At 41.7% G+C, this 13,682-nt stretch overlaps 1 protein-coding gene across 7 annotated transcripts in view; it reads left to right on the forward strand.

Annotated features, from left to right (window-relative positions):
* The window catches only part of SATB1 (SATB homeobox 1), a 94,149-nt gene extending 92,002 nt beyond the window's left edge, over positions 1-2,147 (forward strand). For 5 of the 7 annotated variants that reach the window (XM_030009228.2, XM_030009230.2, XM_030009227.2 and 2 more), the window contains one exon: positions 429-2,147. In XM_030009228.2, coding sequence (XP_029865088.1) covers positions 429-914 — 486 coding nt within the window. In that variant the 3' untranslated portion in view covers positions 915-2,147. The remainder of the gene's footprint in view (positions 1-428) is intronic. The other 2 variants (XM_030009232.2, XM_030009234.2) reach the window with 1 other exon arrangement.
* The last annotated feature ends 11,535 nt before the right edge of the window (positions 2,148-13,682 follow it).

Here is a 13,682-nt window from a genome sequence, read left to right on the forward strand (position 1 = left end):
CTATACTATGTCACCTACTTAGCATTTTGTCTTGTCTGCACTTGACTCATGGAGCATGTTCATTAAAATTTGTCAGCTAAACCGCACCAATGTCACGTCATCGGCGCTTTCAGTCAGACAAAGCCAGAGTGTTCCTTCCACCTCTCTGTCCGTATCCCACAGTCCCTTTATCCCCTGTCTCTGCTCACACACATATAGACACATGCGAGGTATGCAGAGAGTTCTAACTCATATTTTAATTCTGGTTCACCAATAATGGGCCTTTTTTTCTTTTTCTCCCCCCCCCCCCCCCCTTTTTGTTCTTTAAACTTACTAAGCCTTTGTTTATAGCTTTGCAATTCCTCCCCACTCCCCCCGCCCCAGATTTTTTGGTAACACAAAATCTGAGCAAGAATACATGTACAAAAAAAATGCTGTGCTTTGTCTTGCAGCAGCAGCAGCAGCAACAGCAACAGCAGCAACAGCAACAGCAACAGCAACCAGGTCCCAGACTACCCCCAAGGCAACCGACAGTAGCATCACCAGCTGAATCTGAGGATGAAAATCGTCAGAAACCCCGACCGCGAACAAAGATTTCTGTTGAAGCCCTAGGGATTCTACAGAGTTTCATACAAGATGTAGGCCTGTATCCAGATGAAGAAGCAATCCAGACTCTCTCCGCTCAGCTTGACCTGCCCAAGTACACCATTATCAAGTTCTTTCAGAACCAGCGATACTATCTCAAGCACCATGGGAAGCTGAAGGACAATTCTGGTTTGGAGGTGGATGTTGCAGAGTACAAGGAAGAAGAGTTGCTCAAGGATTTAGAAGACAGCATCCAAGACAAAAATGCAAACACGCTTTTTTCAGTTAAACTAGAAGAAGAGTTATCGGTAGAAGGGAACACAGAAATTAATGCTGAATTGAAAGACTGATCTAAAAGTATTATTTTCTTTCAACAGTGCCACTGGTATTTACTAATGAAATGAAAATTCCATCTTGCGTTCTGTCAAAAACCTTTATTATTCATTGTTTGGCCAATGAATCTTCCAAAACTTGCACAAAAGTTGAAAAAAAGGATAATGCAGACTGCACTAGATGTTTTACTCTGTTTTACAAACTGCTTCGCAGCAACAGATGAAGCGTTGAGGATTGTTTGATATTAATTTGTGTTCACTGGATACACTGTGAGTGTACCCAATAAGCATGATACCAGTGATTTTGATTCTGGAGCCTTCAGACAAGCATTACAACTTTTGTGATTTACTGTTTTTTGTTTCTGTTTTGTTCTCGTTTTTTAATTATTACTGTAGCACTCCACACTTGATCTTTGGAAACTCACATTTATTTAAAAAAATAAAATAAAAAGAGTTTGTTACTCTTGTTCTATTGTATGTTACAAAAGAACTATAGACTGTGGAATGCAGTTTAAAGATAACATATGCCAACAAATGCCTTGTATTATATGGCACTGCCGTAATTCAGATTTGTTTTCTTTTGGAAATAAAGGTCACTGTATTTTTTTTTTCCATTCTCATTGTTACATGGTTTTAAAGAAAATGAAAAAGAAAATGTGAAACACAATTTAGTCCTCATTATTTATTTGTAGATCCTGCAGCATCATGTTGTAATTAATTTTTTTGGAAGTTTCCGTTAAATGTAATATTGCTTCTCTTGTTATCATACTGATTTTTTTTTCTATTTATAAATGTATTTTGATGGGCAGTAAAACAAAGTGTCTTAAAAGTTTTAAATAGAGAAAATGTGCTTTACACAGTTGCCTATAAAAAGTGCTCTATGTTATCCAAGCAATTCATACTATAAGCTTCACTCTTATTGTTGTATGCAATTTTTACTATCATGCAAATAAGCTTAGGTAAATAAAACTAATAGATCACCTTAGAAACTTATGCAATTAATGTGAAAATAATTGATGTTTGCAATGTGTCTTCCTTTGGTTTACAATCAATTTTAAAGCTACAGCTGTATAAATTTTCTGTATAAAGGTGTATTTCTTTTTTATGAGTTTATTGCTATGAAAACACCAGTTATTTTGTTACAGCTGGCTGTTTTTATAAGTGTATCACAATTTTCTTTATGCAGAAATGTTCTGACTAGGAGTGGTTATTGACTGTAACTACACAATTAAAATTGTTTGTATGGTATGATATGGCAGGGTTTGTCTGCGTATGTGTATATCTGGGAGGAATAACTTGTTCTTAGTGCACATTGTACCTTCTTGCCACCACTTTGAAGATGACATTTCAATTGTTCTCCTTTAAAATCACAGACAGATTTTTTTAATGACCTTCTTAAAATTTGAATTTAGATAACATACTTCAAAAAGAAACACAGTTTGGTTATGAAAATCATAACCTGTCTTTTCTTGGTTTAAAAACTTGCCTGCCCAACAGAGATAGCAGGATATTATTGAGTCAAAAGGCTATCAGGCATAAACATATTTACAGTTCCTGGCAGTAATGCACTTATAATGGATACAGCTGGTTTTATTTTACACTAGAATTATGCTAACACTATTCCTTGCACTAATGTATAAACATTAAAAAAGACCATTAATAGTCACAAAGTAAATAGGAAAGATGGGCTTTGCACACAGCAGTCCCCTTCTAAGCAAGATTATTTTTAATGATCACTAATAAGGTTCTTGATAAAGCCATAACAATTGGTGAGCTCTGAATTTATACAAGCTCATGTTGAGGCCAGAGTGAAATCTGCAGCTGAAAGTTGTGAAGTACACACCATTGTTCTCTTTTCCTAGGAGAGAAACAATTTACACCCAGTGCAATTCAGGATTTGAATTGAGTGCAGCTCTTCTAAAATGACTAAAAGTTTGCAAAACTCAGGATGAGTTTCAAAGGCACAAATTACTCTTAGGTTGCAGCAAATTCCTCCTTTTAGTTCCATTAAGTTCTTTAAAAAGATACATATTAGGCAGCAAAGCAGGTTTTCATTCCACATTTTTAAAACTGCTGCAGGTGCCGCAGTGCCCTTGGGGTTTCTTGAGCAGTTCCCGGCTGCGGCACCTCTTTGCTCCTCCTGGGAATGTGTTGGGGCTGCACCATGATTTGGGTTTAGGATCCAATCCAGTTAAAAGAAAAAAGCCTTAGTATCACTCTGGGAGGGAAACAAGGCTTAGGAGGGACTTGGATGTGTAACTTGGCATTGCATTCCAAGGGAAGGACAGTCAAACTATACCCTCGCTTAAGTAACTTGCAGTAGCTATAAAGCTATTGATAGCCTAAAGCTATGCTGGTTGCAAAAGGGCAAAACCTAAGCCTGGTCCAGGGAAGCCACTGTGGTCACTGTTGGATTTCTTCACTGATTTCAAATGTGATCATTGCTTTGTACAGCCACACAGCTGCTCAGAACGAGGACAGACCCCTGTTCACAGCCATGGGACAGGATGAAATGTAGCCCAGGCAGTGCAAGCTGGTTTTATGTGCAGGACGATACTACTGGCACCCTTGGGCTGGTCGAAGAGCCGAGTGACCGTTTCAATAGGGCTGCTTAAGAAAAAAAAAAAATACACTTTTAAATGTACACTTTTAATGCGCGGGCATATGCAGGCTAGAACAGAAAGTGAAGGAAAGACTTTCCTGGAGTATACCTCTCTTCATGCTAAAAGCTAATACACGCAGCACTCCTAATACCAGAAACAGGGCAACAACTCCAACACCCTATAAAAGGATAAGAAGAAATGTTTATAAAATTGTCTTTGCTATTTTGAAAGCAATTTCCTTTTCTTTTATCCTTTTAAGTTTTATGGGTGCTGAAGTAGAGGCCATGTGTGCTTACGGATAGTTATTATAGCTGTTTCTTTTCCATTATCTTCGCTTTTCTTTCTCCTAGCATAGCTGAGGTTATCTTCCAAGTAGTTCAGCCTCTGTAGTCACATATTACCTGCACAGAGGTTTGAAGCAGTGCATTTTTGTGTCCCAGTGGGTGGGCTGCGAGTACAATCTTTTAACTTGGCCTAAGTGACCAAAAGCATTTTTGTTAAATCCTTCACAGCATTTTCAAAGGTGATATGGGTATTAAGGATCCCAACTTTATGTGGTATGCGAGAGATTTATGCTGTTAGGAGTTAAGATACTACAAGCATATGCCACCTTGACTTACGGACCGGTTAGACTACCTGGAAAATTACCTTATGTCCTCTTCTGTTCCTTTTTTTCACCATCTGGTATCCTACAAAAAAATCCCTTTCCATTTCTGCAAAGATTAAGAAATCAGACTGGACTTCTGTAACGAAGAACACAAACTGAGACATCAAAACACTATTAGTTGGGAACGTGTTAGTAAAACTCACTGAGTAGGACTTCACTGAGAGCATATGAAATTAGTATTTCGTATATAGTTAGGGAAGTATGGGGAACGAATATTGCTTACTAGGAATAATACTTAAGCTGCAAAGAAAGCCAAATGCCTAAAAAAGAAGGAACCGAGTGCTGGGTGGGGATGGCAGGACTTAGTTTTTGCTATAAAACTGAAGTATTTACCATGTTTTATGGTGTTTACCATAAGAAAGTGAAGTATTTTTACTCCCTGCTGATTCCCGTTAATCTGTATTTAACTGACAAGATTTATGTGTATATGCTAGAGTCCCCGGTGTATGTTTTTCAAGCCTGAAAGAAAACCAAAGAGGACCCAGATTCCAACAAGTCCATGGCTTGGGGACAGTCTCAAGCCCCAGTCACACATAAAAAGGTTGCTTATTGTTACTTACCAAGACTCCCTATCCTACAATGCAGGATTTTAGATTGGTGTTTTGTACAGCTACTTTAAATTGGTCAGATGATGCAGAAAAAATGTCCAGGTGTTAAATTATTCCACTTAATTTTTTCTTTAAGTTGGGAAGGTGCAGCAAATGGAGAAAGAAGGGAAGGTTCCCCTAAAGCAGTGATTTTGTTTCAGTGATTTACTGAGTCAGTACAATGGTTGTGTGCTGGGAAAGCACGAAACATTGCTAAGTTCATTTGCCAAAGCAAATGCCCCATATGTTAAGAGCAGTATAAATTAGATACTACAGAAGATCTACTTGAGCATCAAGTATTAGCAGTTCTGCTTAACTTACTGAACTTGTGCTTTGATGTCCGGTACATTGCAGAGACCAAAGGTATTTTGATTTTTACATAATGATTTATATTGTGCTTTGAATAACACTTCCATAGCAAAGCAGGCATACAAATATACTCCTGGGCCTTTTTTTGCACACAGATGTAATTTTAGTTTGGTGTCCTCACAGCGCCTTGTGTCCACACAGTGGTTTACTACAACAAATGAGCTAATAATTCAAACTGCAATAAGTGATCCTCCTTGGAGCAGGAGTAGTGCTACTTGGCAGTGAGTTTGTTTGCTTTCAGGTTCATACAGGAGCCTGCCCGCCCGGTCTGCTGCTGGCAGTCCTCCCGCTATCCCACGCCAATTGTTTCGTGTTGGCCTGGCCTGGGCACCCTTCCCGCTCTGGGTCATCTTGCCCGAATGTCATCTCTCCTGGTTACATGCCAGCACTTTGGTATATGTGCAACAGTTTAACATGAGGCAGCAAGGCCTGTATGTATCTGATGTCACCTATCCTTTATCATCACCGTTCACGCTGTGAGCCCTGCAGAGTTGCTAGAACAGGCCACTTGCATTGGAAAGAGGGTGACAACTGGAGCAAACCCAGCAGCAGGCAAGCAGTTTCTGAGCTGATGGAGTAGAGGGGGCAAGGGGACATACATCCCAGAGTGGAGCAGGAAAAGGAGAGAAGAAGGTGCCAGAGAAAGATGGGATCATCAGTGAAGTCACAATAGCTACCCTTGCATGGAGGAATGGGGTCTTTTTGCAAGCCATGCTACAGCGATACTCAGAAATACTTCAAGGTACTGCCAAGACTCCATGGAAAATGTTCCTGACCTGAAATGTACAATGGTCTCCAATCATGGGATTTGCCTTGGCAGGCAATATCTAGGGTAGCACAAAAGCCTCCTCAGCTGTCTGTGGCAAAAGAGGTCCCCTAACAGTTTGTCCTCTTGTACAGTCCCTGTGTGTAGGACGTGCAGGATTTTTTCCGTCTTTTCGACTGAGAGCTACCATGGCAGATGCAGTTAGGACTCTCTTTCCAGGTTATTTGCTTACCCACACAATGTGCTAAAACAACATCCAGGCTGTAAATCCTCTAATTTTCCTCCAGGATCACATCCAACCACAAGCAGTATGTTTGCAGCCTCAAACCTACTTTTCTGAGCTGTCTCCTACAGCCCTGCTCCTGCTCGGATCAGATGTGCCCCAGGAGTTTAAAAAAAAAAAATCGAATGTGTTGTATGGCCCAGATGTTTATCATAGTGCAAGACAACAGAAAAAACATGACCTCTGTGGGCACACAGAGTTATATAAGCACACACAGTTCTAAAGTTTTGGAGCAAGTAAGTTGCCCCAAGAGGCTTCAGAGAGAGATTTCGTATTGCTATAGTCATCTTAAAGTATCAGTTGCAATGATTTGAAACTGTTGGGGCCAGAACAATTCATGCAGTCCTACTAACTTTGCAGGGGACTTTCTCCCAGAACAGAATTTAAAGCAAAAAGCACTCTGTTTTGTTATTTGCATTACAAAATAAGCCATCTTTGCATGACCAACCTTACAATTGTTGTTGCTCTTCCACATCTGTACTAAAGCAGGACACCGTCCTGCTAACTAGCAGCAGTGCCTGCAGCTGTGTGTCCCTTCTTGCCCCATCTTGAGGGGGCTCCCCTGCATGTAACATGCCCCAAAATGGCTTAACTCTTCCATCATCAGCCTAAACACGGCCTTTCATCTTGCAGTCAATGTTTTTACCTGGGGAAAGCAATTTAGAAAACAACTTACCTTAGAGCAAACCACAGCAGGGAAACGAGTGTAGGAAAAGTATAGGAAGTGTAGGAAAAGTGAGTCTTTATCATTATCAGCATGACAGCTTGGACTGGGTAGTAAATACAGGTGGTGGTGTTGGCTTGCCTTAGTAGGCAAAATGCTGTATCCCCAGCGTAATAAGGATTTAATGTCAGCTGAGAGACTGAAGGAGACAGAGAAGGAGGAAAGGTGAGAAGAAATATCTAGATAAAAACTTACTGGGGGCAGTCATGCCTAGAGATGACTGGAGGATTGCAAGACTAGTTTAAATTGAAGGAGATCTGAGTTAGGCACCAGGAAAAACTAAGTGAGGAGCACTTTGTGGTTCACATACTGGCCATCCTGCCAAAATGCAGGAAGAGTGGACACATTAACAGAGTTGTTTCAGAGGAAAGATTATATAGAGAAGGCTTGCAAAAAGGTAGTGGCAGCTTGCTTCTTTAGCAAATACCTGCAGAATCATAAGTGGTGCATGGAAGGTGAATACAAAAAGAAAATTCAAAATTTCTTGTAACAATACTAGAGGCAATGTTTGAAATTATCAACCAGCAGGACTACAAAACAGCAAAAGGGAGCAGTTTTCTGCACATTTACCTGCTGAACTCACTGCTATACACACCCCTTCATACCAAAAGCACAAACGGCTTAAAAAAAGATCAAAGAATTTGTGAAAGAGGCCAAGGACTGCTTTCCACTCTGCATTGCTAGACAATGTGTGAAGATTACGCTGTACTGTTTTTTTCTGTGACCCAGTGATGGTATCCATGTGGACAGTGTCCAGCATCCAGCCAGGGACATGGTTGCCTTAGCCCTCCATAGTCAGAAGTGAGATGAATTTGAATGGGCTGAAATTTGCACTGTCTTCTTGGTCAGGTATGCTAAATGCAGCTTCTGTACTTTATTCCCTATCTTGTTTATAACCAGATTTTAAAACAACTGATCTGAGTAATTTCATTGAGGAGTAGGTCACCCCATATTTACAAAACATTCCCTCCCACACACACCAGCATAAAAATTTATACCCAAATCATTTTGGCCATTGCCATGGTACCAGTGCAATCACTATTCACAGCTATGCTCTAACTGCAGCAAGAACAAAGTAAGGCTCCTTTGACCCCATTTGCCTACAAAACTGGGCCATTTTTTACCATGTGGTACCACCCTTCTTTCAGCCTCCCCTGTGCACATCCCGCCTTCATTCAGGTTTAGCTGACCTGTTCCTTTCTCTTCTTCAAAAGCCCACTGGAAAGGTTCAAACCAGGGAAAGATAACTGAGGGCTTCCAGGATGACTGGAAACAAAAGTAGATGTGTATATTTGCATCATCCCCTCATGAGACATTGCTCCCAAGCTTTTTAGGGTGTGTTACAGGATGGCTGGGAGAAGAATCATGGGAATGTACCGGTTTGACCCCAGGTCTCCTCCAGTTGTCACCGGGCTTTCTGCAACACACTCTGGGGAGCCATGAGCAGATGGATGGTCACTGCAGCCAGGGGTGGCTCCCTGGGGCACCACGCAGCACACAAGCACGACACTGCTTGCAAGTACATTGTTGGACAAAAAAAGCACCGTGGGAAAGCAGATCAAAGCAGTGTGATTGCATTTCACGTTTGCTACAGCTCATTCCTGAAGCCAGGGTGAATAGCCTAATCCAATGTATCATTCCTGTGCAGGCAGACCCTCGGGCTGGCATCGTGTCCCATGGAGCACTGCTCCAGCGTGCAGCATCTGCCACCGTCTGCCCTAGGGCTTGGCTTCAGATTGCCCTCCTCCTTTCCACCTCCTTTTGGGAGATGCTTTGCACAAACTTTGAAGGCCGAAACTCAGGCTGTTTCAGGCCCTTCGGGGCATTTATTCCCCTGCTGCTTCCTGCAGTACTTGATCTTTGATCCACACTCCTGACCTTTAAAGAGTCAAAGGGGCAGATTTCCGGTGATTTAGCTTCAATTTTGCTTGCTCTTATTTTTGCAAGTCTCTCTGCTTACCCATTGTCTCCCCTGTTTAATCAATACATCAGCTGTTGATCACAACCGCTGCCAGACAGCTAGTGGGACAATTATTCTCACAAGGACTTTTAAGTCCAGACTTTTAACCCACCAGGTCCAGCATGGAGCAGCTGCAAGAGCTCTGAGTAGCAGCTGCCCCTTTTCTACTGCAGCTGCTGAGCTGCTCTCCTGATGGTCTCTGGCTACTTTGCTAGGGCAAGGGGAAAAACTACTTTTTTTTTCTAGACATCATAGTATAAAAGCTTAACTCACTGCTACTGTAAGAAAGGAGGCGAAACACCACAGCCAGCTCCCACCCAGTGTGGTCATGATAGAGAGTAGCCTGTGGCAGCTCTACCTTGCACCCGGAGAGGAGATGAGTAAGAAAGAGGCACAAGACATGACAGGAAAGCTCTTTCTGTCTGTCAGTTTTCACACCTCAACTTGTTGTTAAAGAGGCATTGGGGCAGATATTCCTACAACCTAAAGATACCTGGAGCAGTCTCAGACTCGGGATCCTACAGCTCCTGGCTTCCAACTTATCTGCTGAGCAAGGGTCTATGGCAGGCTCTTTCAAACCTGTCTCCTGAACTTCACTGGCTGCCTTGGGGCATGGCTTCACCAAACCCATTGGAATAACATCAAGAAGAAAAACACAGGAGCAAATGTGCCACATGTCATAAAAAGTTATTCTACTGAGGACACTCAAGCAATTTGATACCAGCCTTCACCCTTTCCAAGAAATACTCATGGTCACTGGGCTGTACCTCTTCACCTCACTTCTCAAGGATAAGATTTTGTTTGGGCAAAAAAAGGTGTGTGGCCAACACATTGGCTCAGCTACCTGAGCCCTCAGTTTTGCTGTGGCTCCACTGAGGTCACGAGCCACCAAACTAAACTTGAAATAGTTGTTGTGTTGCTCTGACTTATGGTAGTGTCGTGGTTTAACCCCAGCCAGCAACTAAGGACCATACAGCTGCTCACTCACTTCCCCCCCCACCCAGTGGAATGGGGGAGAAAATCGGGAAAAGAAGAAAAACTCGTGGGTTGAGATAAGAACGGTTTAATAGAACAGAAAAGAAGAAACTAATAATGATAATGATAACACTAATAAAATGACAGCAGTAAGAATAAAAGGACTGGAATATAGAAATGATGCACAGTGCAATTGCTCACCACCAGTCGATCGACGGCCAGTCAATCCCGGAGCAGTGATCCCCTGCCCCCAACCCCACCCCCAGCTTATATACTAGATGTGACGTCACATGGTATGGAATACCCCGTTGGCCAGTTTGGGTCAGCTGCCCTGGCTGTGTCCCCTCCCAACTTTTTGTGCCCCTCCAGCTTTCTCACTGGCTGGGCATGAGAAGCTGAAAAATCCTTGACTTTAGACTAAACACTACTTAGCAACTACTGAAAACATCAGTGTTATCAACATTCTTCTCATACTGAACTTAAAACATAGCACTGTACCAGGTACTAGGAAGACAATTAACTCTATCCCAGCTGAAACCAGGACTGGTAGGAATTGGCCTTATATTCACCCAACACTGAGAGTGGGGCTAAAAAAATTTGATTTAAGGCCATACTACTCCACACCTCCTTGGTTTTGCTGCAAGCGCTGCTAATCAGTATCAAACCATCAGTATCCCCATAGTTTAGGGCTATGAAGTTATATCTGCAAAGTGTTACCACTGCTAGTAAGAAGTTGTATGCAACCCACAAGATGAGCAGCTGTAACTGCAGTTTTTTGCCTGGCCACATGGTCTTTTATCCACTTCTTCAGCACTGGGGTCTGGCAGGTAACCTGGAGGGCATTCCCAACATCAAGGAAATTCCCTGCTTCTGCTGATTTCTCCTTCCTGGGCTCTGCCAGAGCCCAGCTTGTGTGATTCATTAAGGGAAAGCAAGATACAAAGTGAATTCATATCCTCAGCCCCAGTCCTTTCACAATACCCAAATGTGAGCTATAGGGCTGCCTATAGGGGCAGGAAATTGTTTCAGGGGATTTGTGCTGACTTCTCTCAAATGTTCACATCCAGCTGTGTAATCAACAGTTAATATCAAGGCACCTTGCTGCCCCGTGGAGGGATCCCTTCCAGCAGGCAGATGAGAGGGTCCTTCAGCACAGTGTAATGATCCAATCCGCTGGGGCTGTGTAACAGCATGTTAATGGCCCACCACTGAAAGTGCTCTAAGAGAACAGCATCAGAGACAAGTGAGGAACAGCACCGGGGAGGAAACATGGATGGGAAGGATTGCCTTGATACTGAAAAAACGGAAGAAACAATAAAGAAAAGAGGGGGAAAAGGAAATAAAAGACAAATAGATGACTGAAATATACACAGTAAAAAGTCCCACCCCTCATCTGTACTCATTTTATTCCAGTATTTCCTCCCATGTCTCACAAAGATTTGCCAGTTCTTCAGTCAGCTGGTAGAAACCAAATGGAAGCTAATTCCTCCACAGTGAAGGGAGTGTTTTAAACTTTGATGGTCCTGGATTCTTCTAAGTTCTTTTTTATTATTATTATTCCTTTTGGGCTCACAGGCATGATGTTTATCCCATCCATGCATGGGAAGAGGGGGAGGAATGGGCAGGCTTGACTTGTGCTAACTGTTGACAACAGTTGTTTGATTTTTTGCAACATGCACCCAAGTATCATGAGACTGAGTAAAATATAAATAAATATGCTCTTTGGAAACCCCATACATCTTTATGGCCTACAATACCTTAAAATCATGGAAAAACACATGTTTGGTTGGTTGGTTTTTTTAAAAAATATTTTGGTGGCAATGCTATCTCCCATTGCTGTAAACAAGGTCAGGAGGCCAAAATTAGTCTGTCCTGTTTTGCACAAAATAGTCAACAACTTAAGATGTTTTTGCAATAATCAGAAAATTATTGACCGGTGTCAACACCCCCTTTCTGATAAACTGTTGAAATGTTAATATTCTTGGCAAAATTGTTTTTGCTCTAATTACTGTATCCATCTGCTCTATAAGATTGATTATACTGTGAGAATGTTTGTTCTCTTGTCTCCTGCAATGATGGGCCTCTCCTTGGCGCAGAAATAGTCCTGCCTCATCTTTACACAGAGACGAATGTGCAACAGAAATCAAACCAACATTCAGCCCCAATGAAGCTGAATAAAAATTCCTTGAAGGAGTTAATACAATAGATATTAACTGGCTCTTGGATGGACCATCCCTTGGAAAACTATTGCCCTGGCCTGGGTGAAAATAGCTGGCCTTTGTCCAGCATAGGATGTCAGTGACCAGGGAGGCCACCAAGAACCTGGAAGTCCACAATGCTGGCATATCAGCAGTGTTACTGATTCAGCTGAGGAGAAGTTTGGCTAGTTGGCCAGGCCCCCTTCTGCACCAGCTCCTTGGCAATGAGCAGCCGAGTTGTCCAAGGAGCAGAGCTTTTCCAGTCCTACCTTCCATCAGCACCTGCAAAGGCTAATGTTACCTGGATTGGTTTGGTTATTTTTGGAGCCAACATATAATATACATGCTACCTGTGGCATGTGCCAATAAAGACTTGGTATAAAGTGATTTCTGGTATTAATCATTATTAAAGCTGATCAAAACAAAACAAAACACAACAAAACCCCTATACACTTTCTTATGCAAAAAAAAAATTCAGTGCAAAAATAATTGTTTTGTTAGAAAAATGTTGTTTTCCTATGGCAAGTCTGGAAGAAATTCAAAATTGCATTTCATTTTGAACTGGGATTTCAAAATACATGCACAAAAAAGTCATGCAAACTCAAGAAAAAATTTTTTTCCTTTGAGCATTCTTGCACAGCAGCTGAACTTTTTCATTGGAAAATGATGCTTTTCTCACACACACAAAATCAAATTCAGCAAAAGCAGTTATTTCAGAGATACAATTTTCAGTTAAAAAAAAAAAAAAAAAAAGGCAGCTCTTCTTTTCCAGATACTGAACTGTGTAGTCATGTCTAAAGCATTCAAAAGCCACTGAGACTCAGGCTGAGATTGCTTTCAGGTTTTTCATTTTAAAAAAGATTTAGGGTCTTTGTAAAAATCTTCCAAGTTCTTGACTCCATAGGGTGCACTCAGTGCATATGCTTATCCTTGCAGAAAGAAGCTTAAAGGCTAGAAACTTCCAAAAAGGAAGAAGGACTTTCTAGATGTTGAAGGGATGGCTTTTTCACAGTTTTAAATTTGTAACATATGAGTATGTACAACTTTTCCTGAACTGTAATGCAGCCTAAAAAGCATCTGCTGGATATTCATTTGCACTTTCGTGTCAACCCTTCATTTGTGCCAGCAGGGAGTATGAAGTTGTACTTAGCTAACACAGGCTGCTTCCAGTGCCTCAGCTAATGTACCATGCAGGAACACTTTCAGAAGAGTTTAGGAAAGAAGGGGGGGAAGACTAACAAAAATATTGTTACTAGTTATTAGAGAGAGAGTGGAAGAATGAGGCTTTTAAGAGAAATTCCTCCTCAGAAAAAGGTTATGTATGCCTGCTTGCTTAGTGTGCTATTACACTACTTAGCAATTACTTTTTTTTTTTACACCTGAGAAAAGTTTCAGTAGGGAGAGGATGACTGCAGTCCAGCCTTAACATAACACCTCTCTCTTGTCTCTCTTCTGAGCTTACCTTCTCATCCCATTTCTTGCAGGAGTTCCCAAACTTAAGAAGAGCCAGCAGAAAGCCATGTCGCTGGTACCATTGCCTAGAGCAAGAGAAATGCCGGAGGACTTTCTATAGGAGAAATGTAGTAGAAGTTTCTGCAGACTTCTTGCTTCAGATAGTTTCTCAGGCCTGGGCATCAGGAACCCGACATCCATT

Source organism: Aquila chrysaetos, chromosome 3 (genome assembly GCF_900496995.4).
Source record: "Aquila chrysaetos chrysaetos chromosome 3, bAquChr1.4, whole genome shotgun sequence".
Classification (NCBI taxonomy): domain Eukaryota; kingdom Metazoa; phylum Chordata; class Aves; order Accipitriformes; family Accipitridae; genus Aquila; species Aquila chrysaetos.